This window comes from Echiichthys vipera (assembly GCF_963691815.1).
Source record: "Echiichthys vipera genome assembly, chromosome: 13".
Lineage (NCBI taxonomy): Eukaryota > Metazoa > Chordata > Actinopteri > Perciformes > Trachinidae > Echiichthys > Echiichthys vipera.
Window position 1 is genome coordinate 12,515,210 of NC_139838.1, and position 27,074 is coordinate 12,542,283.

At 39.5% G+C, this 27,074-nt stretch overlaps 1 protein-coding gene across 1 annotated transcript in view; it reads right to left on the minus strand.

The window, feature by feature from the left end:
• adgrb2 (adhesion G protein-coupled receptor B2) overlaps positions 1-27,074 on the minus strand; it is a gene marked incomplete at both ends in the record, with an annotated part of 161,663 nt that overhangs the window by 94,256 nt on the left and 40,333 nt on the right. Inside the window, 3 exons of the mRNA XM_083925470.1 lie at positions 7,116-7,277; positions 19,156-19,344; positions 21,110-21,193. Coding sequence (XP_083781596.1) covers positions 7,116-7,277; positions 19,156-19,344; positions 21,110-21,193 — 435 coding nt within the window. The remainder of the gene's footprint in view (positions 1-7,115; positions 7,278-19,155; positions 19,345-21,109; positions 21,194-27,074) is intronic.

Genomic DNA, 27,074 nt, shown 5'->3' on the forward strand with positions numbered 1-27,074 from the left:
GTAGACCAAAAACTGGTTTGAAAATACACAATTGCTAACCTTTGACATATTCGACAACATGCTGACAGAAGCACATTTGTATTCTAAATGCTCAACAAAAGCCTGCTAATGTATTTGTATTACTATGTTCCAAATGCATTGTCACTACAGCTGAATGTTTTGATGATATCTATTGGGTGATATCATTTTTTTTTTACCTGTAGTTACCATTAAATGTTACATTGTCACACCAATAAGGTTCATGCAGAATTGAATTGCAGTGATCCTTGTGCTCCCTCTACTTCTGTCACACAAACACACATTTCTAAAGGTAATAATTTAAACTGAGTGGCAATACAATACCTCCTGTTGGCAGCTTATGTTGTATGTTGTTGGTGTCAGTTGTGTTAAAGTAAATCGAACTCATGTGTTGGGCTTTGATTTGCCATTTTTGAAAACAGAATTGTAACAATTCTGATCAAAGTGTAATGATTTGATGACAATATATGTCTTTCTCCCAAATGCACTTACCCTTATGTAGTTGATATGGTGAAAATGTTAGTAAGTATTAGGTAGTAGTATTTACACATCCAACAGTTTTTCCTCTACCAACTGTTGAGGGAAACATAGGGCTCCTGAGCCTCTAAATGCTAGTCTTCACCAGCTAGTTACTACTTTGTCTGTCTGCTGTTAGCATATAGTGTTCAGTACTTTTATCAGAACTGTTTCTATGAAAACAGGTGCATGTAAGGAGGTTGATGAAAATGGGACTAAACTGTAACAGTGAAGTTGCAGGCTGTAACAGTGAACTGAAAGACAGTCAAAAGCTCCATAGAGCTAAGGCAGGGAGAGTTGGGTGAGAATTATCTGTGTTTATCACTAAAAACGACACCTTTCACATTACACTTGAAATTTCAAATACAGTGAATTCAATTATGATTACAACTAATATAATTTAAAGTTTGATTATTATTCAATCTCTTTAATGCAAACTTCAGTCAAGTAGAGGTTATATTTCCGTGTCCAACGACTAATCTATGCTGAATAGAAATAAATTATGTATGCTCTTATAGCTACAGCAGTTTTGTTTTTATTGAAAATGTGTGGAATAAATTCAATTAAAGCAATGCTAATATTTAATCGCCTACATATTAACAGGCTACTATAATAAGACAAAGAGAGGAAATTTGTCTTTACAGATGTGCATATAGCAATTGTGTATGTGCTGTAGGATTGTACTGTAGCCTCTCTGTTTGTCTCTATCTTAACAAGAACAGCAATTCAAAGTAAGAACTGTTCTTGTTTCGTCTCAGGGTGATATATTGAGGCACACATTCTACACACAGGGGCTTTAAGTAGCAGAGAAAGTGAAGTACAGTGCAGTAAATGTATTTGTCTGCTTCTCCCAAGTGGGAAAGTATTGCCAGCTCTCCTTGGTAATGTGGTCAATCACACTGTGTGTGTCCATACAGTGTTCCAACTAGCTGGGACCAACACTGTTGGGTATGGCATGAGCAGAATGAGCTGTGAGCTAGAATTTCAGTGTGAACATGACATTTCCCAAGTGGACTTCTGAGTAATTAAAGTGACATGTCTGGAACCGCTTCCAAAAGAAGAACAAACCATCTCCTCATCTGTCTATTATTGTCAAAACACTGCAAATTGCGGAAGCCCTGAAAGGCAAGGTGATTTTTTTGTTTTTGTTTTGGCCATTGTTAGCCAAAGTTTATCTTCCCTGCGTAGGAGATAATTAACTGGTACAAGTTACCATCTCCTACGCAGGAGATACACATAGGTTTTGGCAAACAATTTTTCTTCACCTTGCCTTTTAGGGCTTCCGTACAAAATGCAGAAACACACACAATTGCACAAAAAAGTAGTAGAAAAAAAAGAGTTGAGGGTAAAAACCTGTTGTACTGTATGTAGAAAAGTACCATGTCAACAAAACAAACATTATATAGGAATATAGCATGGGATGCCTCATTGGAAGCCGTTTTCTTGTCAAAGAGACAAACTTTTATTTTCTCTCAAAAAAGACATAGCCATTAATTCCTGCATATGCTTGTCTATGAACTGAGAATTGAATGCGAGAAAAAAGTAGACAGAAAGGTAATTCCCAGCCAGCTCTCTTCCTACACAAGGCCTTGACATATTGACAGCTGTAAAAAGGTCTCATCCGATCAAATTAATTATACAGGTATTTCTGAATCGGTTTTAGTTTCAGCCTGTTGATTGTCTTTATTTGATGCAACAGCTGTCTTTTTAACATTTGCAGCTCTGTCCAGGTATACATGCATTTATTTGTTTGACTGTGAATAGATAAGAAATTATAGTAAAACCGTCAAATTTGATTAAACTCTAAATGGGTTAAACATCATGGTAAGACAGTGTATGTTGTATGGCATACAGTCTGAGTGTATGCAGTGTAGTGAGATCCAATCACTGAGACACATGCACACACATACAAACAAGATCCATCAAAGCTCCATTCTTGATGCATGGACGATTCTGCCAAAAGGCCTATGCTGGTATTCATCATTTCAAAGGAACATTGCCTTTGAACTCCCAGAGCACACTGAATCTGTTGTGATAGATTCACACACTCACACACATATAAACCATATGAGGGCTCACATGCTAAGATTTCCTTAAGGCCCTTGAAGGAAGAGCCTTCTCCCAAACCCTCTCTTTCCATTACTGTTCCCAAAACAGCATGGCAAAACATCCCGGAGGCCATACTTTGGATTACGACGTCTCCTTGTTCCTTCCTCTTTGAGGCATAACTTTGCAGCCTCTTTTGTCTGGCAATGGGGACAGTTTGTTTTATTTAAATATTAACCCTCATAAAATCCCTGCTTTGAAAACAGAAAAACAAATAGATCAATTTAAAATATTAGTCAGTAGGGAGCATGACAACAAAAAGCCCAGACAGGTTCCAGCAGCATTCACATACATGTATATTTCATTTTCTAAAAAATGATACAAGTTTCTTTACTTTAACAGTAATAAATATAAAGCACTTACCCTGTGATAATTGCTTAGTCTGTGAGTGATTACATATTGTACAAGCACACACTCTCAGTCGGACTGAAATCAATTCAGGAAATAAAAAGGTTTTATTATTGAGAAAGCAGCCGACAATTTTGTAGTCTTATGTTTTACTGTCTGTGTGTCCATTAATGCCATTATTCCAATGTTATGAAGAAACCATTTACATTCTGCCAGCACAGAAAGCATGTACCAGATTAAATCACTGAAATTAATATTCTTTTCTAATGTCAATGCTTTTAAAGTAAGTGGTTTTCTAAAGGGACACTTGAAATACAAAATGAAAATTGCACAGTGGCAAGTGCCTGGAGTATACTTGAGGTCTTAAAATGCAAAAATGCTGTCCCTTTGCGCTAGATTTAAACGGTGCCCTATCCAATGAATACATGCGAATGAGTTAGTATTTGCATCTCAGCAGATATGTTGAGGTCTGTATCTAGAAAGCTGCTCTGTGATAGGCTACGGCAGTTCTTGGTCAAAACCCGCCCCACTGTTTTTTCTGAGTCTGCTCTATTGAGACGTTATTTCAATCTGTCCTTTTCCACTCCAATGCAGCCTGATAAAGATGTTTCAACTGGACAGTCTGAGCCACATTGGAATAAAGTCAAGGTACCCTTGACACCAGACTTGTAGCTGTTCTTGACAAGGTATAGGCCTAACAGGTAATCTCAGAGACAATAGCTGAAGAAGAAGAGCTCCATTGAAGGACTGCTCAGCAATCTAAACCAAGTCAACCATGGAGGAAGCATAGGAGTCCAACCTAAAGGCTTTGCTAGGTTATGAGCACTCAGGATAGCTGAAAGTTGGGCAGGAATCCCATGGTGGACCACAGATGAATATGGATCTCAAAAACTCTTGTGAGGATGCAGGAGTTTAAGCAGAGAGCATGAGTAGACAGGAAAATTATGCCGGGGATTATGCTGCAGTCACGCCATGTCACCAGGCCAGGAAGTATGGTGAAAAGTTCCCACTATTCAGAATTGGAAGTGTTCATTATTGCCAGCGGTGAGAGCAATGCTGGGATTGTTTTGTCTGTTTTGTTTTGTTTTGTTTGTTTGTGTGTGTGTTTCATCATGGCAACATGTGGTCCTGGAGTCACCTACTGTGGCTGGTTTTGAGTGGACATATTTTGTCACCATGACAGTGCTGCATCTATGCACGCCATAGTCACAAAAATGTATAGGTGTGTAGCTTAGATGGAAATGAAGGCAGAGTTAAAAATCCCAGGCAAGGGGGCCATAGGTAGGGAAAGGCCATCTTCACTTTACGGCTCTGGCCCGATTAACCATGCAAGCATATCCAAGAAGGACAACTCCAGACTGGATAAACGGATCTGGCCGGCTCTGTGGTCAGCATGAAACTGAACGCACTGGTGAAGGTGGCAGAGAGGAGGACAGTGGACAAACTGCTGGACATTATGGACAATGCCAGCCACCCCCTGCACACCGTCATCAGCAACCAGAGGAGCCTGTTCAGTGGAAGGCTGCTCCTGCCCAAGTGTAGGACCAACAGGCTCAAGAACTCATTTGTCCATCAGGCCATCAAACTACAGCTCCTCACTCTGGGGGAGGAGGAAATAAAGAGGACAAAAGGGAAGGAGTGGGAGCCACTCACTGTGCAATTAATAATCTACTCTTACAAACCTGGACACGTATCTTCTTTTTTTTGTGCAATAACTTAATCCACCACTTAAGTGCGATAATTTAATCTTACTGCTCATTTCTGTCATATACAGTAATACATATTTTATCTTCTACATTTTCTCTACATTTAACATATATGATTTCATTCTCCGCAAATTCTTTTTTAACTGTATTCTGACATCTACTTCATACATATTTGACTAAGAGTTTATTGTTTACTGTTTATTTTTGTATATTTTCTGTATTTATCTAGTTAAGAGTTTATTGTTTATCTTATCCTGTATTTTTTTTTTTACCTCTCTTGTGTTTTTGTAAGCTGCTGGAAACTCAATTTTCTTGCGGTAGTCATCTGAAAGGGATCAATAAAGAAAAGTCTAAGGGCGCACTCACACTGTCCTTCCGCACCGCGCCCCGTGCTTTAGGGTACTTGTCCCCCCTCCCTCTCCCCCCGCGCCCCAGCCCCGTTTGTACTCACACTGCCAGGGCCTAGCGCAAATGCTTCTTGCTGTCCATACGCCATCATGCTGTAACACGTCACACGCATTGATAGCGTGTGTGTGGCTTTGTTTACAAATCTTTCCACAGACCTCGGAGTTTTTGTGCGTCTTGTCGACTGTTTTTGAATATTTTCATCCGACCAAAATCTGCAGTAAACACTCCACCTTCGCATCACACCAACGTGAACCTTTCACCGCCATTGTTGTTGTTGTTAAATGTCCGCGCATGGTCCATCGTTCTATTTTCTATGACCGAACAGGCGCACATACCGCTCCCGCAGTAGGGCTCGTGCTCGTGCTCGTACACGTGCGCACGCTCGTGCTCGTACATGTGCAAACGGCTCTACCAAAGCCCACCTCTTTCAAGCGGGCGGACGTGGACGGCCCACTGTCCGCAGTTATGCGCGGAACGGGTGCACTCACACTGCTTAAACGTACTAGGCTTTAGCTGAAAAAACGGTTTTGGCCTGGTACAGAAGGACAGTGTGAGTGCGCCCCAAGGCTAAGGTCAATGATAAATTGCTCTATATGAAACCTGCTCCTAGTGGCGACTGGGCAAACTGCAATTTTTGGCAGTTCCTTATTGGATCAACCTGGAAATCACTGTAGTTGGGGCTTGGACTGTACTTAAGGACACTGGGGCACTAGGCTAAATGATAATCGCAAAAAACTAACATGCTCACAATGACAACGCTAATATTATGTTTAATATCTCAGTTTAACATGTTAGCATGCTAACATTTGACTATTAGCACAAACACCATGACTGGTCGTTTATCAGGATGCAAGTGACCACAGTTATTACAATTTATCCTAAATGAGGACCATAGACACTATATGAACCAAGTTGACGTAGCCACCACAACGTCACCCATTGCTTTGTGAGCTACTGGTTTGACGCCTCAAGTTTGTCATTTTGGCTATCACCATCTTGTTTTTTTAAAGCCATAAATTACCATATTTGGATGAGAGGGTGGAGCTAGGGAGGCGCAAGGGGTGGATCTGATGGACAACCTGAGGACACTATGCAGTCACCAGGGCAGCAACTTGTCACACACCTGTGACTTGTAACACTTTGCTCTAAAAACTCTATATGGAACCATATTTTATAAATGAACATCATGTTGTAGTGAAGAAGACTTGAAACTAGCAATTAAGACCATAATCTCATTAGGAAAATATATATATAATATTTACTGAGGTAATAAATCGAATGCGAAGTAGGGTAATTTTCTTATATACTCTATCTATACAATCAGACTTGTTTTTGCAAACAGTTTTGAAGCCAGTTCCGCCTTTACTTTGTTTTTTGAGGTTACAGCTTGGGGAGGGCATGGGTATTTGTAACTAAGAAATCCATCCAATATTGTCAAAATAATTCACTCAAAACAAATCTCAACCTTATAGTGCCACTGGAGGAAAAGTAAGGGGATGAACAAAGTCTTTAGGCTTCATCCTTTGGGGACAGTGAATGTCGGTACAAAATTTCATGGCAATAAATCTAATAGTTGATCAGATGTTTCAGTCTGGGTTGCTAACGTGACTAAAACTTAATAAAGACAACAGTAAAACAAATACATACTCAGATCACTGGTGATACAGAGCTTGTCAACACATTACAACAGTCAATAAAGCAATTTTATTTAGCTGAATTAGTATTGTCATCAAAGTTGAATTTTATTCAGATGAAATTGACGGCAATGGTAGCTCTGTAGCAATTTTTGCAGCAGTTTGTTGAAACCTTTATAGCTCTTTTCACGGTTTCATGTATAGTTTTTTTCCTACTGAGATGCTCTTAATTATAATATGCATGAAGTGACATGAATGCAGCATTAGCCAGAAAGAAATGCATATGGATGAAAATTTTTTGTTTTGATTTTAGTTTTTTGGAAGAAAAAGAAGAAGTCATGCATGAAAGGTGCATCATGTAAAAGGGGATGGTACTAACCAGGACACACTGCTATGTTGCAGAGTTTGGTCTGAATCTCGGGCCGTCCACAAGCCAAGGCCCCGCTTCCGTTCACACACTTCCTGTTTCGCGTCCTGGAGCCCCGCCCACAGGTCACAGAGCACAGACTCCATAACGACCACTCCTCCCACAGCCCATGCACTGCGAACACCCACAAACACACGCACAACATGGGGATGAGGAATGAGGAAGGGAGGGGTTGGAGCATCCCATCGCAGGCAAGAGGGTTAGAGAATGAGAAAAACATAAGATTTTGAATTGAGTCTGACCACATTCCCCAAAACAAACAGGAAAGTAGTTGATCTTCTGACCTCAACAAAAACATTCCAGTTCCAATGGAAAAAGAACACTGTGAATGGAGCTGCACTTACATGTTGCTACATGAAAGAAAATGGAGGTTAGGAATGGACACTTGCATTTGAAGTCATGCAGCTTGAGTCATGACACGGATATGAATGTGGTACGTTCACTTGTTAAATTATTAGAGTTTTAAGTAACTGTGCAGAGTGAACCAAAGGACTTCTCACAATTTAAATATTAACTGTGTTTCTCCTCATTCCTTTTTTTATCCCATAATTGCAAATCTCACCTGATTTTAGCAACAGATGAGGGTGAAATGCGTCACAATAGAACAAATGAGCAGCAGAGTTGCATAGAAAGACTAAAGGATATTAATGTGACTTCAAGATCTTAAAAGCTAGTTCTTGCAAAAATTATGTCTACTTGACCAATGTTTCAGCTGTGTTGCCATGTAAGAGAAAAAAAATGTACACACACACACAATAATCATTGCAATAATCACCCAGAGAGGCTTGTCCTGAAATTATAGGGAATAAAGGAAGATAATAGAGGAAAACAAATAACTAAAGAAATCTTCAACAGTAGACTCCAAAGAAGTAAGAGATGACTGATAGGACCAGTCATTGTCAAGATAGGAGAGAATAAAAATGGCTGATCATGACAAAAAGAGATTATAGGCAAATTTGAAAGAACACAAAAGATTCAGGCTCAAAGTTGTAAAGACTTTGAGGCCAAAAAAGGGAGCAGGCTGTTTTGAAAATAAATAATCAGCCAGATTCCAGAGGAGATTAAGCTATGTTAAAAGAGCTGGAAGAAAGTTGGGGAACCGATTTGGAGAAATGACAGAAGAAATAAAGCAAGATATAGAGACAGGTAGGGACAGAGAGAGGGAGAGAAAGTTAGAGACAGCAGGAGGGAGATTGCTGGTCCTATGTTGAGGAAAGCTAAATAAATCATGGCGATAAATAATTAAGTCTACCCTGTGAAGGAAGGCTCAGAGGAGCAGGAGTAGATGGCTGAGAGAGAAGGAGAGGACGGCGGTATTAAAAAGTAGAGATATGGAGAGCTGGTAAATAGTGAGATAGTGAGATATCCTTAAATTAAGGAAAACATGGTAACAGTCTCTCTTTACACTGCTGTACAAAGTGGATATATGTTGAAGAGAGAAAAAAAAGCATCAGGGTCACATCTATTGATTGGCATTTCTGTCTCTGTCTGTTATTATACTGTGAATTGTAATACATGCTTTTTCCAAGTAAGCTGAATACTAGGAAAACGGCCTTTCTGAGCCTGTTGCACCAGTTGTTATATACTGTATGTTAAAACTCAGCATCATAATTTGTCTTAACTTAGTGCAGATGTAAACTGCTCCACCACCCAAAGAAAATCTTACATCAAGATAAGATAAGTTTGTATTATTAATATATATGCATCCTACCTTCAATCAAGAGAGGCAAGTGAATGGAGAAAAATGAATGTGTATTATTTAAGCAGATTATATGAGATAGTCAGTTGCAAAAGAAAGTCTATGATTCCATGCAGATGGTTATGAGATAGTTATAGCAGCAAAAGTCTTTGGCACATGGACACTACAGGGAGATCAGTAATCAAGGGGCGACTGCCCAGTGCTGCATCCATATAAACCCCCCATGGATTCCAGACACTAGTGGTGGTGGTGGCTGATGAGGCTGAAGAAATGATGAAGCTGGTGATGACTCAGTGAAGACTGGCAGTGATTGGAATGGGGGGTTGCGTAAAGTTCCAGTATGATAGCAGTATAGGCAGTGAGATGCCATGCAGAAGATAGTCTCCCTGACTGAACTTGTGCTACAGCTTCATTTGTTAGTGTTGCATAACTAAATGAAACCATCTGACAAAGCTCAAGTTAGCTTGCTAATATGTATTATGGACGATATATCAAACAGGAACTTGGTTAGAAGGCTGTTTAATTATGATATTAAAGAAGTTTCCCCCTAAAAAACCTAATACATCAACTTTTGTAGTTAAGCAAATAGCATCGGCTAAGTTAGCATAATCAGATATTTTTCACTTCCTCTGAAACATTTGAATACTATTAACTCATGTTAGGTTTAATATAATTTACTTATGTGACAGCTCATGTTATACATTCCCTTAAGAGTATGCAAATACAGGTTAATAAGATGTTAATTTGTTGAATATAATCTGATTTAAGTGTTTTAATATTTAGTCATGCATCTTTTAGTTCGCCGTTATTGGGTCAGGCTGTATATGGGACAGCTATGTTGTTGGGGTCCTTGAGCGTGTTTACGCATGTGTGTACGCCGCTAGCGGCTAAAAAGGTTTGTATTTATATAAAATAAGTGAAACTCCAACGGTGTCCCTCGTATTCTCTTACTGGAATATGCACACAGGGAAAGAGTTCCCAGCATAATAGTGTCACACACTCAAAGATATTCAATAGCTCATGATGCTGCAGTAACTTCCTGGTAACCCATTGGACACATTTATCACAAACTAACAAACTGAAGTCTTGGTCTTAAGTTTTAATGGTGTGAGAGAATTTGAAACTCACAAGTAGTTACTAAGACTTTAAGAATAATTCGATACATGAACGTCGTAATGGATTTACAAATAGCGGGCGTAACCCAATCCTGAACTTTTTATTATTGCATCTGACATTAATTGTGGGGTTTGTGAGTCATACTGTAGCCAACAATGAATAACCAGTCCCAATAGTATTTCTTTTAAACACACCATTTCAAAGGGTTCAACCCTTACCAAGTAAAAAAAAAATAATTGCTTTGAAATTTAATTTTCGCACAACCCACTGGGAAAGTTTTGGCTGTGGAGCCTGTTGTTACTGAAGTGAAATATTTTAGTACAGCATGTTGTACTGTAGTGTGCTGAAGTATGTCAGCCAATATATTTTGGTATAAAGCGTTAAAACAATGACTAAATTATTCAATTTAATAAATCATGATGATAGTAAAACATCATATTCAAAGTGCAAACAGATTTCTTTATCATCCTAAAATGCAAAGCTTCTCAGGAGACAAAGGGAACTTTATACAATACCAAGCTAAAAAAAATACAATTCAATCAAGAATTCTGTTATTTTGCACCTTCTATTGGTTTTACTACAACACACGATTGCTTTTAAGACATTATTAATTCATCTGAATCAAATCTCCATCTCTCAAACCAAGTGTACAAGTGTATCAGAAGTCTGACTGTGCAAAGCCAATCAACTTGCCTATAAAATAAAGCTTGAAACAGCTTTGGGACACGTTAAAAGAGAAAATATCAATTAGAGATGGGGGCAGTGGAAAAAACAGAGAAGCAAATTAAAGCTATACTATATACTTCCTGCAATAGAGTAGGCTGAAGTTTTACTGTATGCTGTATATATATATATAAGCTGCTACAATGCTGTTACAGTCATTTCAGACAGAGGGTGAAACTTCCACAGTTTAAGGAAAATTGTCTTATTTGAACATGGAATCATGTAAACATATTCTACAAGATACCCAAAATTCAATTATGAACATGGACATTAGCATATGTCCCCTTTAAGTTGGCAGCTACAAGGGGTTAAGGTTTAGGTTAGTTAAAAGACAAGGTGTTCTAGGAATGTGTTCCTCGAACTGTAGTTTCCTTTTTTTCCTTTAAAAATGTGATTGTATTTCACCGCCTATTGGTTACCAGGTAAATACTCCCCATCGAGTGATATTTCCAGCCATAAACAAAGCAGCAACAACGAGCAATTATTATTATTAGTATGTCTTCTATCTTGATACCATCAACTACATTAACATACAATACTTTGCACATTCCATTAGGGTTGCAGTCGCAGAGGGAGGTGGAAAAGAGCATGTTTCCAGCAAGCATAGAAAAAAATAACGGATCTGCGCTAAACCATAAAGTGACAGATCTGTGTCTCTTAACACTCGGTCACAAAATCAAGTTCATGAACTCTAGAAAGTCAGCACTGGGGAGAGGTAAATGAAAAAATAGAGCTGAAAAATGTACAAAAAAAAAAAAGTACTCATTTACTCTGGCCAGGCTTTCTGATGCAAATACAAGCTCAGATAAGAGAAGATAAATATCCATGCCGCCAACCGGCTTTATATAAGCATATGCATACACACTTAGTACACATTCATAGCACCACAGAGAATAAGGCTGTGCATAATGAGGATGCTAGACTTTGATACATATCTTTAAAATCTATCTAATTATTGCATGTACTTACATTTAATGATAAATGCTGGATGAAGATATCCACATTTAACTTCTTATTTCTGGCTTTTTCCGAACAGTATTCTACAACAGGACACATGTATCATGTTGATCCTAATCATTATTGTCATTGCCAGCAATTTTATCCGGGTCATAGCACAGCATGAATGCATTATTTAAAACTACGTATTAGCCTGTGTGTCTTATTTTGTGTGTTCACCATCTGCATTAATCTACCATGAGTTCATGACTGCATCCTTGCATGTACCCTCAGTCTTTTGCTTGAATGATTACTGGAAGTGTGATGTTGCAGCGTTTAACTACGCACTGAGCCAGACATACTGTATTCATAATGCACCATTGTTCCGCTCCATGTTTTAAATGTCACTGAATCTATGGCAAATGAGCAGTAGCTAAATAGAACACAGGGGTACTGCTTCCCTTTGTATGCTTTGAAGCATGAGCGCCTTATACTTAAGTGCATATTTAAAAAAAAAAAAAAGAAAAAAAAAGTTAATTTGCCGGAACAATTACTGCCTAATTTGCTTTCTCAAGACCTATACCATTACTTAAAATTGATTATCTGTTTCACCTTAATTTAGGAGTTTTACCCATGAAAAAATGTCCATTTTCACTTCATTGGCTTTCTGTCCAAGCTACTTTTCTTTGATGTTCCCTAACTCGTGCAAACACACAGACATACACACATGCACAGAGATGTGCCCAGAGACATATCCACCTACACTCACACTCATAACACACCCATACTTCTAAGTCCTAAGTTGTGCACAAACAAATAAATAGAAAAAAAAAATTCTGGCAAACAAAAATTAAGCATGCAGACTGCGCTCTCCCCACCTTAGGATACTCGGAGAAAAGCTGTGAGTGTGTGCTAACTTGTGCCTGTGTGCCTTAGATTTGTGATTGCAAGTTAATGCTTATGAAAGAGAATATAGGATGTTGGTTAAAAACATTTCATTCACAGATCCTTCAGATAAATCAGGAAGTTGGCGTGACTGTCCGCCAAATTTTGAACATCAGGGTTGAAAGGCACAACTCATGCTCATATGCATGAACTGTGCCTCTAAAACTGATACTGGAGTTGTTTGATTTTAGAGCAAGCGCATTGGCAACATCATTGGCATTTGAGTTAAAAAAAATGTGATTTTAGTGACTTGATTTAGAGTTCAAATGACTTAAAAATCTTGATTAGTGCGTGCACTTGTGTGTCTGCCTCTGTGTACTGTACAATTTGTTTGTTGATGACTCTCCATTGGATCAGAGGGAAGATAAGGCTTGAATCCAGCAGCAAATAGATCAACAACTCAAACAAGCATGTAGATTCTACTCCAAATTAAGTCAAGTAAAAATAAAAAAAATAAAATTATTTAAAAAGTCAGCCTCATCAAGTTCATTAAACACTTTTATGTCTCTTTGCTACCACCCCCACATTCCCAGTCTACTTGAATTTGGTGTGATCCCAGTCAGGCAATCCCAGGAGTATCTCTACACTCCTCCAGAACCACATCAGGAAACATCAGAAGACTGGTTGGGAAAAAAATTTTAATAATAAACTGAACACAACACAGCAACCAATATCCCATCAAAGGAGCAGCTGAGGATATTAATATCGACACTGAATGGAAAATGAGCCACTTAGACATACAAATTGCGTTGGCACATTTGCATGAAAACAAGATTAGCATATGCACCGACAGAGAAGGAAAATGTTCCTTTTGCTTTTCCCTTATTTTTTTTCATTCATTTATGTTTTTGCACTAACTGACTCATACCTAACATGTGAGAGCGCACATGTGCTAAAAATGCTAAAATCGCAATGGCATATCCAATGGAAAACTCACACAGACATACAGAAAATGTTCGTTTTTAAGAATTCGTTTTGATCTGTTCTTAATATGTGACTGCTTATGCTTAATGACAGCTGAGCTTTGTTAATTATTTTCACCCATATTTTGCTGTGCTGCACCGCAAATACACAGGCTGAAATTTGCGTACACAATCTCAGACCAGACGTGAGATTTAATCGTAGCTCCCGCTCACGTCCAAATCGATAAATGCCGAAGTTTGCCAGGAAATGGTCGTATGCACGTTTTTCTGCTGTACATTCGTTTGATAAATGAGGGCCATTGTGCTTAGCAAATCAGGATGAGCTTATTCCACCTTATGGAGGATGCTTCCTATAAAAAAGTTCCTCATCCACTTACAACTCTTAACCATATAGTGGAAAGTCATTGTCCAATATTGGGGCTCTATACAGGAAACCTAGCAGCTAAAGCCCTATGACTAATCCCAATGCTGTGACATTAACATTAAGAGAGCAGTGGCCCCAAAACTGTAACGCTTCTGTCTCAGGTTATATGTCCCCAGATAAGTTATGGTCCCTGACTTGTCATTTAATAGTCTGTCCTCAAAACCACCACTGTCATTATTAGAATGGCTGTGAGGAGGACATTGCTACAATTTCCCCTTGATGTACTCTCTTAGGTACCACTGGCATCAGAGAGGTTAGCTTAGAGACTAGCCCACTGTCTGCCAACCTTAATAGAAGGCTACATTTTCTTCCTAGATTGTACCCAACAGGGCATGGGCATACTGCGCAGGTGTCAACACTTGGGCTTCAACACGAGTCAACAGATGGTTATATGAACACTACTACAACTAGCACTTTCCTTCATTGAAGCCTGTGACTATAATGTATAGAGGCACATACTACTGTGATAAATTAACAGTAAGGGTTCTAAAACAAAAGCTATGTAACTGAACATGTTCCAACAGGAATGTGTATGAATCCAAAAATTAACATCTGGAACCCAGATTATTGGTTTCCCTGCTGTTATTGCCTGTAGCTACATTTAGCAGTATATGTAAAAAGTAAATAACGCAGTAACATCTGTTATATTGTATTGAAGCCCAAGTGTTGATTCCTGTGCAATATGCCCAATACTTGCGTGGTAGGCCCATGTAGACGTTGTGGGTACAATCTAGGATGTTCTTTGTCAAAACCTTGCACCTACATTACCAATAATGCAACTGACCAACTTTTCAAACTTGTCTTCTGAAGTAACATAATTTGTCAATTCATCAGACTTTACACAGCTTCCTCTGGAGGACCAGTAGTGCACCCCAAGTCCTGCAAACAGACTTGTGTAAAATTGGTGGAGATCCCCTTTAGGAGGATTAAACTGCGATACCACTTCACACTCCCAGACTTCCTCAAGTATATTTATAAAACTGAAAACTACTTTAGCTGCTTTGCAGGCTAAAGACTGCTTTTATGGTAGGAAAGGTGAGGAGGCTCACTACACCAGTAAATTATTTGTCTACTATGGTTTGGGGACTGAGCATAGTGAATCAGGGGAGGAAAAGAGGCCAGGCAGGAGAGAGCCAGTGCCAGACAGGTTTTCACTTCAATTGCAATCAGGAAAGACAATCAAACCAGAGCAAGACAGGCAGTACTTCACAATTTCATCTATTAAAGAACTACACCAGCAATCAAACCACAGAAACACTCACATTATTCAGGATGAGGGGTACACAAGTTCCCTTGGGGACTTTATCTGGCTTGATTATGTTTTGCTGCTGAGGAAAGAAATGGATGAGGTGCTCTTCATTTTGCTCCTGTCTTTTTGTAGCAAGCAGATGAAAGGTTGAATACACTCACCCTCATTAGCAGAGCATGTATGCATATGAACATTTAATTTGATTGGTAAAATATATTTTGAACCTGCCTTTGCATCTAAAATGAAAAACTAATTTCTGCTGACCAAAAAGCTACAAGAGCTGTAGTTAGCAATTTGAATGTTTTCTTTGCTTATCATCATTCATTTACATCCATTTATGTCCATGTTTGTTCAGGCAGTTTTCTTAATTTGATAACACTTTTCATGAAGACCATATCTATAGTGCATTATGAGGGCATTCATGGTAAATTTGAATGCTTTTATGATGCTTTATGACTTCAAGCCAAGCCCCCACCACAGTGACTTCCTGGTTGATCCAATACGGAAGTGGCAAAAACTGCAGTTCTCTGATTGGCCAGTAGGAGTAGATGCACAATAGAGCAGATTCTCATTGAGCCCCATGTCCTCCTCCTCCCTGTTCATGGTGTGCCCTCTTTGCCAGCGGCACCAGGGCGAGAAACGGACACAATTGGGTCGGGGAACTTTATTTTTCCCGGCCCGGTCAGCTGTTTTCTTAAAACACGTCATACCCGGAAGAAAACAGCAGCTTTGAGGAAGGCTGGAGTGCAGCCGAAGCTGTCAGCTAAGAAAAGGTAAGAGGACATCCTTACCATATAACTAACTTGTCTGACTAGAAGAAACTTTAACTTTCAAAATGATAAAGAAGACATTAGGAATACAATCGTCTACTTAGGACTTGTTTACAAAAAAAACATTCTATTCTGTATGTTTATTAATCATATTCCCATGACAACACTTAGGAGGGTGAATATTTTTTGTAACAAGCTAGTTTTTACTTTTTGCAAGTTAAAGTTTATGAATAATTAGGGGTGTGGCCACTTGAGTGACAGTTAGCCTCTGGCCGTGACTTCGCCCCTGAGGCTAGTTGTCAGGATTAGCATGCTAACTCCGTCATCTCGACCTGGATTGCGGTCATTCTTGAGGTGGTGTTACCACCATTATTGATTAACTGTACAAACAGATGGTTTAGGAACACACTGTGTTGACGTTAGCTCTGTTATGCTAATTAATTAGCCGCACTTGCACCATGACTTGAAGTACAGCCTGCTATCTATGACACAGACACTAGATGCTACTATGGAGCAGTGGGGGGATTTGGGCCGTGAGGGTCAGTGTTAGTAAGTCTGTGGGCATGGTACTGTGTTGAATATCAGTTTAAATCAGAGATCATAAATGCTGGCAGCCTGCACTTCACTCCCAGAGCCGGTGTAATTTCCAACAGAGACATGGTAGTGCCTGCACTCGACTTGCTGAGGCGGTGTTGTATCAGCTAGAGACACGGGACTCCCACTCCTATTTATCTAGTAACGTCTTCTGCTAGCCTAGCTCCCGGGCAGTGGAGCTAATGTGGCTAATTCTGTAAACGTCAGCCAGAGAGACGTATCTCCCTACCCCCAACGTTACATCAATGCCCTTTTTTGATGAGATGAGAAGTCTGACAAGATGGCGGCTCTCAGAGGGGAATATCTGGGATCAAGTAAAGAGAACAGACCCTGGCGGAGAGGCTACATCCAATTTTTATACAGTCTATGCTACAAGCCTATACACACAATTCTTTCTTTCTTCAGTAATAAAATTACGGATGTGACTTTAATTAATTATGAATCCAAGTGTCTTATGGATACTTTTGACTAGTTTTAAACTAGAGGTTGATTGACGGTGCTTATAATACACCGAAGATTAAAATTAGAGAACAAATTATAAATACTTTATTCATTCTGAAATACTGTTATTTTTACCGTCTATCTTTACTGTCTACTTTTTTTAAGTAACCAAGGCACTTCAACAGAAACTGATAAACTGATAACAAAAACACTTTCAGATACCCCACAGTTCTGGTTTTTTAATCTGGCTCCTGGTGACAATTTACTTAATTGTTGGATATTTATCTGGCAGCTCTGGGTACTTTGCAAGATGAAAAGCCTGAAACACAGCGACAGCAGGTTGTCCAGGTGAAGGCCAAAGGGAAGGCCCCCTCAGCCTTTACAAGAGAGGTTGGGCGTTCCAAGTCTGTGATTTCAAGAATACTGAAACTTTACAAGGACACAGATAAATTGAAGTCCCTCAAAGAGGGTGGTCCACGTAAAACAAGTGCACAAGAGGACATAATTATGCAAAGACTCTCAATGGGGAATCGGTTCAACACTGCAGGTGGAGTTGCTCATCAGATCAGGGCTGAATAGGGCAAGGATTTTTCTCTGCACACAGCGCCTCATGGTTCAAGATGATTTGGACTGAAAGCCCACTCTTCAGTGACCAAACCTCTCATCAGCGGACAGTTAGGCTAGACGTGAGTTAGTCAATTTATTTGTGTCTGATAGAAAACATTATGTTCAGCGAAGGACTGGGGAAAGACTGAACCAAAATGTGCAAAGAAGTCAGTTAAATTTGGAGGAGGAAGGTTCGGGGATGTTTTCTGCAGCAGGAGTTGGGAGCCTTGTACAGCTACATGGCAGGGTGAATGCAAATGTTGATGTGGACCTCCTTCGGCAACACATTATACCTTCACTTCAGTCTCCCAATTTATCAGTGAAACAATGATATGGCCAGCCAAGAGTCCAGAAACCCACTACAATTACTAGTGAAATCCTGTGGGCGCGAAAGCGAGGACGTCAACACTTGCACATTTCTTTTTAATCCTACAGCCCTAAGAAATAATTGTTTAAATAGTCTCTTCTGACACAATGGTTACTGTTAAAGGTTGTTGATAAAGTGCCTTGGTTATTTAAAAAAAATGCTAGTACAGCATTGGTATAGCTACAGCGGAAATTCTATCAAATTCTGAATTAATCAAGTATTAATCATTTGTTCTCTAATATTTTGATCTCCTGTGTGTGTACGTGTGTGTGTGTGTGTGTGTGTATATATATATACAGTATATATATATATATACAGTATATACATATACATATATATATATATATATATAGAGAGAGAGAGAGAGAGAGAGAGAAAGAGAGAGAGAGAGAGAGAGAGAGAGAGAGAGAGAGAGAAATGAGGACAATGCTGAAATAAAAGTGAAAGAGAAGAGCTAAAGATAGAGGATTCAGAAATTATGAACTCCTTAGCTGTGGCAAGTCTAATAGACTTGCTGACATCGAGCTTAGGTGTCACGTCCATCTCCCTGCCCCACTCTCTCTCAGCTGGCCAGTAGTGTGAATTGAAATGACAAAATGTGATAACCATTCTGTAGGTACTTTTCTGCTACACCATGGTTAGATTATGTTGTCTGAGCAGGTTCAATATCATGTGTCATCATATGTGTGATTGTGTGCGTTTGTGTTTGCGCATACCGCCTACCTTCCTCAAAAGTAACAAAGTTTCACACTGTTATAATTTTTCCTCAGTTTTGCAGCTTTCTTAACACATTGCAAATAGCCCAGTAAATGTTGCATGGGTTAGTGAGGTGCTACGAAGAGAGAATGTGGTTGAAAGCTGCATTTTGTCAAATTTACACATTAAGAATACAAAACAATACAAAACCAAGGCTTCATTATATTCACAAATTAATTTAGTCAATATTTTGCAACACTGCTAAACCTTTTTCATTTATTTTCGTAACTTTAGTCTTTACTTGGGGTCACAAAGGCGGGGGGCATATCCCGACATGCCATGTGGCTAGGAAGGCGGCCTGAAAAAGTCTCTAGTCAATCACAGTTTTGAAAAAAAAGCACCCAACATCATTGCATTTTCTGCCCCCTTGCTGTTCTACTATATACCATTCATTGTATCGCTGATTTCAGGCAATGGTGAAAGGCAGCGTTCCGCAAACATACCTGAGCCTATGATCCCAGGTTCACCTGGACAGAAAGCAGTGTTGTTGCACATGCGCGTTTCCCGCAGGGCTCCGCTGCACAGTGTCCCGTAGGGAGAAGAAACGCATGATCGTGTCCTCACTTGCCAGCCTTGTCCACATGTGAGAGAACACACACTCCACTGTGACCACTCCTCTGCCGCAGGGTCACCTGAAGAGTAAGATGGAGGTGGACATAGACAGGGTAATTCTCATTGATTCCAGTTTCATGATGACAATGTTTCTACGAGTCAGGTGGAACACAGTTGGTCCAGAAAAAGGGCATTATTAAGAGTAACATAATCCCAGCTTCAGAGAGCAAACAAAACCAACTGCAGGCCTTAAACATCCTCAAACATGGGTGATATGACAGGGGACTACACGGTCATGTTCAGGTTCATGGACCTATTGCTGCATAGTCATAGTCAAGATATTCAACTGTTTATACTGGGCTGTATTGTAGGAGTTATACTTCAAAAACTCACAACAAAGAAACCTGAGTTAGAGGAATGTTGACAAATCATAGGTACATTTTCACTTCTATGTCCCCTGAATCCACTGTATCAACACATGTTTACTTTATTGCTTCCTGTTCACGATTTTAGGTTTTTACCTTGCTCTTTATTTGCTGAAATGAAATGAAAGCTTCCCTGGATGAATGTGATGCCATTGCAATATTACTACAATAAAAAAAAAAACAACAGCACAAAAATGAAAACGTAATCCATACAACTGTCAAGAGAAAAGCCTGTCTGACAGATGATTAGAGGGCTTTGTGGTTACAATAACCAAAGAGACTTCCTGTAATTATAGGAACATTTTTGTCTTTTTTTCCCCACTGGATAGGAGTTAAGAAAGCCGAAGATCATCATTTGTTTGATACAAGAGCTTTGCTTATTGTAGATTTTCATAGTGTATCATTTTGACTCGGCTTGTGATGTTATATCAATACCCATTGTATGGAATGCCTGCATACTATCCAAGTATGGTTAACATAAATTTGCATATGTGCTTGATTGATTTAAGCCCCTTAATATTAAAATAACTGTGATTGAATATTCATAAGGATGATGATTCGGCGAGAGATTCAACAATATTAATATGCATGAAATTATGGTAACACATATGATCTCAAAGCTAAAGGGGCTTTGGGACAAAAAAAGGATGGCTTTAGATGTTGACATAGTGGAAAAGTGGGTGATTGTGAGTTCTCCAGGCAGCTGTGTCGAGTCCCATTGTTTCCTCCAAGTTCCGCCCTTGAAAGTGAATGCGGAGTGTTAAGTCATCTCTTTCTAAATTGTTGATGAGCGCTGTGTCCTTTGATGGAGGCGTCATCACATGGCAAAGAAGGAAATCAAATTAATTGCATGTCCGTTAATCGCATTACATCTTCATTAGCGTGCCGTGAGTCAGGGCTGAAGCTCATCACATGTGCCTGGGGGAGTGGAAGAATGGGGTAGAAGCAGGAGGGGAGGGGCAAAGGACAAGGACAAGACAGTGCCAGGGGTTTCCCTTGCAGGGACTCCGTCCTCCAGTGCAATGTGTATGGAAATGTGAGTGTGTGTGCACACATTAGTACATGACCTATTCTGGTGTGATTGAAGCAGCCAATATGTAATGTCATGTATGTATGATTCAGCTTCCTCTGCATATATACATGTGATATCCTTATCATGTCATGAATTATTTCCTTTTTCTTCCAATCCTATCAATTATGTGTTTGTGTCACACACACACACAGACACACACACACATGTCACATTTATACATGTGGATGGCCAACTAGTGTATTGCAGCTGCCCCAGAGTTCAGCAAAGCCTCAAAAAGTAAATGTTTAATATTATTTCTTTATTTCTAGATGCACATACAACCTGTAAAGGTCAAGTTGGCTACTTTTGTTCCAGTCTGTGAACTCATGCACACACCCAATTACTCACCAGTTTGTGCCTGAAACACACCTGGCTGGTCAGCTGATCGAGGTCTCTGGGTCTTCACCTTCAGATCATCATCCTCATATGGGTCTGAAATAGAAAGATATTTCATTTTAAATAATCTTTTCACGTAAGAGATGTACAAATTGAATTACACAGTTCAACATTTGAAATTCAGTATGAAGGCAAATGTGAAAGATTATAAATATGATGGTGTCTAGTGTGTTTACATGCATTTGTGGCATGGCAGAACTAAGTGCTCATCCAGATCCCCTTTGTACATTCAGAGAAGTAAAAAAGAAAAAAGCACAGCCAAAACACGACTCTGGCAAAATTAAAATACATACCCCTACATTCCACTTGAAGCAGAATATATATATAAAGCTGATACATTTGAGCACACATTGGGCCTCATTTATCAATCTTGCGTGAAAACGGGGGCAGATCTGAGCGCAGAATTGGTCGTAGGAAAGGACCCAAGTGTGATTTATGAAACATTCGTATCTGACCAATCTCAGCGCATGAATGAGCGGGCCTTGATAAATGCGGCGGCCGAATTCGATCGTCATTAACATGTTACGCCCTTAAATATTCCTGGTTCGGAGGCCTCGCCCACTGAGGTCAAACATGGAGAGAAGAAACACTGGTACGAAAAGAAACTTTTCCGACAGACAGATCGGCATCCTGACATCCGAGATGGAGCAAAATAAAGATGTGCTTTTTGGCAGTATTAAGAGTGGAATAAAAGGGGCCCATAAAAACGCTGTATGGAAAAGAATAACGGAGGCAGTGAACCCGAAATAGCGCTCCACTGTGACCCGAGTGCGCCTGTGCGCACTGTTGGACAGGTGTTGTGTCGTACTCAGCACCCCTGCCGTGAAATGCACCCCCTCATTATAGATGATATTCCGGATCAGAAGGCTGTTGTTTCCACCTATAGGAGTATCTTATATACAGGTAATCCAATTAAAAGCACACACTTTTTAACCTATGAATTGCAAGAAAAGCTGGGATTATATTTAGGAAACGCTAAGTCAAATACATTCAACTTGCTCAAAATATCCATTTAATTCATTTTGTAATTATGGCTGCAGTATATTTCTACAGAACATACAAAAAGGTGTTGTTTTGTGTTCGCTATTATACAAGTTTGTGACTTTAAACTCTTTAAAATAGTATAAAGACTGTAAGAAACCAATGTTCTGGCCGTTGTGGGTTACCTGTATATAAACTAATCCTATAGGTGGAAACAACAGCCTTCTGATCCAGAATATCACCTATAATGCGAGGGGGTGCATTTCACGGCAGGGGTGCTGAATACGGCACAACACCGGCACTCTTGCTCTGTAGTGGGGTTTGCCAGCGGGGTTATTAGGTATACCGTTAGAGGATAACCTTTGTCATCTAGAAGAACCATACCAAGATGTTAATCATCTGATACCTTGTTTGATTTAATTCAATTTATCGAGGGTAGCCACTTACCGAGGAGATGACTTTGGCTCTGCAGTGCGTCTTGCTGCAGCCGTGCGCCAGCACATTCATTCATTTATTCAATGTTGGGGTCGCGGGGGGCTGGAGCCGAGCTGTTTTGATATTTAAAAGAATCGTGTGCCCCCCCCCCCCCCCCCCCCCCGGCCACCACGTTTTAAAGCGATAGCTTGGCATCACAAATCACCTGTACATTTATCGAGTGGTAGTTATTGCAATTGATGAATGCGTAATCATTCATGGATGGTGCCTTTAGACGCAAATGAGTACAATCAATTGCTCCAACCGCAATTTCTATTTTTTTAAATTTGTTTTAAGAATCCGTTTTGATCTGTTCTTAATATGTGACTGCTTATGCTTAAGGACAGCTGAGGTTTGTTCATTATTTTCAGCAAGATTTTGCTGTGCTGCACCGCAAATACACAGGCTCAAATGTGCGTACACGATCTCAGACCAGACGTGAGATTTGATCGTAGCTCCCGCTCACATCCAAATTGATAAATGCCGACGTTTGCCAGGAAATGGTCGTACGCACGTTTTTCTGCCGTACGTTCGTTTGATAAATGAGGGCCATTGTGCGGGAAAAAATGATAACAGAATGTTAAGTCTGCTGTTTAATCTCAGGAAAATTATTCTGTCTCATTAGCTTAGAGGCAAAACTGTCAATAAAAATATACAAATTGAAATGCAACATGAAGTAAGTAGGCGAAGGAAGGAAGACAAACAGTTTGGTTTGGTTATGAAACTGTTAAAATCTATAAAACCGTGCAGCTAAACTGAAGAAGAAACCTGGATCATGTATCAGTGGTGCACCTTGTATTCATTTTGAAAACATTTAGAAACAGAACAATTGCCTAAGGAAAAAGTATGTAGAAAGCAAAATCATGCAACACATCTAAGTCGGTTTTATCTCAATTGTTGCAAACATACAGAGCGCAGTCTGTTCTGATCTGTGCAAATGGATTTGTAGGCTTAGTTTCAGCAACTCAAGACTTAATCAACTCCCTCAGCAGGGGAAACAATCTTTGATTTAGCAGACCTTCTTCACTTGGGTATTTCCTGCCCATGGGATATTTTGCAGTGGTTGCATTTATGCAAAGAAGCTGAGACATACGGTGTATCTAGGGTACATTATCCACATGGAATGTGAATGTGTGTGTGTGTGTGTGTGTATTAGATAACAGAATGTAAAAGTGTTTGTCACTGAAATTTCCTTAGATTAACTTCTATCAAGGAGTTGACCTAAGGAAGGCCACAAAAACATGCCAACACAGCACAGCACAGCACATCCTCCTCTGCGTCGCAATAGAAACAAGAAAAACATTAATGCCTGGAAATCATGCTGAGGGTCTGTCATTATTGTTTAAACGGCCATTGCGTCCAGCCCTTTAATTTGGCCTTTTACAGAAACAACTCTTTGTAAGGAAAAAAAATACTTTTTTTTAATCCTCTCTCGCTTTCATCCATGCTCTCTCCCTCCCATTTCCTCCCTCCCAACTTGTGTTTAAAAGCCAAAGTAAAATATTTTGTGGTAATTTCTACAGAGGAAATGTAATATTTTATTGTGTGTGCTGTCTAGATAATATATGCTGCTGGCTACACTCATGGGTAAAATAAATTACCATTGTGTGCATGTGTGTGTGGGTAACTAGCATATTTTTGTTTTAAGACAAGTCGAAATTAGCAAATGATGCAACATCACTCTAAAATTATTTTAGAAGACAAAGATTTTTTTTTTGCCTCATTGCCCTAAAAAATACATAATATTGTCATCATTTAATGTGATAAATTGAGAGTAAACTTGCACATGCCGGCAAATCTTGATTTACCAGTTTTGCCGTACTCAGGTCAGTGCACAGTACAAACACCCACTGGGCTGCAGGTTTAACTCCCAGATATTTGTGGCATGCATATTTGATAGCTCACTCATGTTTATTATCTCCTCCACAGTAACACAACTAATTTCCCTTACAAATCAACATTCATTCAGCCAAAAATGAGCTCCTTAATAATCCTATCCCTCCAATTGAATTGTTGATTGCTAAACCCTCTTATGAAGAGCCATCACCCAATCATTGCTAAGCAACCTTAAATAGGCCTGTCGAGCTTTGAAAGTTGTCCTCACGCTGAAGCTGTGTGCATCGAGCTATAGTGAAACCTGCCTCACCCTAACCAAAAGTTTGGAGGGTGGTGTCTTTCTTTTAGCCTTTGAAAAGCCCCCCCCCCAAAAAAAGCTGACAACAAAGTTATTCCCAGCTAACTAGCTACCTACATTCGTAACCTAGCGGTGCTTCCAAAGCCATGGCGTATATAGCATTTTTTTTTTTTAAAGATAACTGTTAAGGACTGGAACATTTCTGTTCAGAACTGGAACATGCACTGCCTGGATCGCCTTGAAGCATTAAAATGAGATGGAACTTCCTAACAACTCATGCAGTTAAAAAATGCTAGCATTAGCATTGACAAATGTTAGCTTGCTACAGCTGATACAATCTGTGGACATCTGTGACAGTTGTGATATTTCAGAAATTGGCATAATTACCTTTGTAATCTGCATATGTAGCTACTGTGCTGGAATGGAAAAACTTGATATCCATAGCATCAGTGACTAATGCTGTTAATGTTTCAGACGACCATTGATAAAGCAACAGAATATAAGCAATTTTCAATATAAGTTGGTGACGTGAAGACAGAAAGTGATGCTGCATGACGACCTGACATGCAACTGATCAAAGTTGAGCTGGCCTCGATGCGATGAAGCATCAACAAATCATGTAATTGTTTCACCATTTTCTGGAAATCATTCAATTCTCACTTAAAAAAAGTGAAGAAATGTAATTTCTATTTAACCTCACCCAACACTAAGAAAATTGTAATTTAGTAGTAGTAGTAAGTAAATGCAGCTTAGCAGAGGGTGGACGCTAGTATGGAGTACCGGTGTAATGTTAATTTTTAAATGCACAATGGCTAACTGTGGTACTGTTAGTTAGCTGATGCTATGCTAGTGGAGAAACAATGTAGCTGGCCACACTTGGCCATTTTGTAGCTTTGTCATCAGTAGTCTGAACACAGCATAAAGACACAGCTTAGCCAAATGTCAATTCCAAGTTCACCTCATACTTTTTAAATTCTTCATGGCTGCTAACAGGGGCCACAAACCTAGGAATGCAGCCCATGTTCATAGCAAGACGTGTTTCTAATGTTACCAGTGAAAAATAAAGAGAGTTTGGTAGGTTTAAGGTCTGACAGACGACTGAAAGGATCCAGGAAACTTTAACAAGATAAAAAAGTTTCTGAATTTCACTTTTAAACATTTCAGAGATGTATTGATTCATTTTGAGAGTGACAAGGGAAGTGCAGGTTCTGATCTGGGAGTTTCTGAATCATTTTCTTGCAGAATCGGGCACAAATTAAGCCATGTGTGGGTGTATATTCTGAGATTCTGAGACACAGAGGTCAGTGAAGCAGGACAGAGAAGTAATGTATCACATAAAATGGCCAGTGAGGACTATCTCTCTCTCTCTCTCTCTCTCTCTCTCTCTCTCTACTAGGTCTATAGCACAAGAGAGGATTTAGATAGACACTGGTGCGGAGTCCAGCACAATCAAACGTAAAGATCAATATGGATAAACCCTTGAGAGTACTGACCTTTCAAAACCCCACTATATTGTTTAATGTTCTAGACCACACTTTAATGGACACATCATCGCACACTTCATCACATCTTCTTGCCCTCTCTCATCCCTACTTTTTTCCACTCATTGCAGCTGTTTCTTTATCTCCAGGGGAATCGTATTTTCCATCTTTAGCTGGCAGTATCACTTCAAATCGTGAACAGGCTCGATAATCCTGAGATTGGTTGGGAGCAGAGGTGGAAACTTGATGCTACTTGTAGTAGTTCTGAGGCTCTAGCCTCATCTGACAGAAGTGTCACTGAAGTATGAACCGGTTTTAGAATCTTGCCCTGACAAATGAAGAGATCACCTGTGCTATAGTTGCAGTGTAGTGCATGACAAATATAAAATGATGCATCATCATCGATATATTTTGTAAGCTGCAAGGGCATTTAGTTCTATATCTGCTGTCTTAATCAGGCACATTTAACAAGAACACTTTTTGTTGAAAGAACAGAAATATGTGGGGAAAAGATTAAAAAAATGCTTTTATCAACCAACACTGACCGATCGGGAATAAGGGAGGCTTAAAGAACTGAGCATTTCAGACAGATGGTGAATACAAGTATATTCAGACAGACAGTATGTTGAAAATAATGTTTTTTTAACACGAAAGCAGGTCCAATACTAGCTGCTGGTCACATAGATTTTCACTTAATTTTGACAAGACACAGCTCGAAATGTTTTTTTTTTTTTCCTGCGACCAATCGACCAATGGAATTTTAGTCTGCTGAGAATTTTTTGGTCGACCAGTGCTTGGTCAACTATTTGGGGGCAGCCCTACAGCACATCTAATTGTTTTGTGGTTT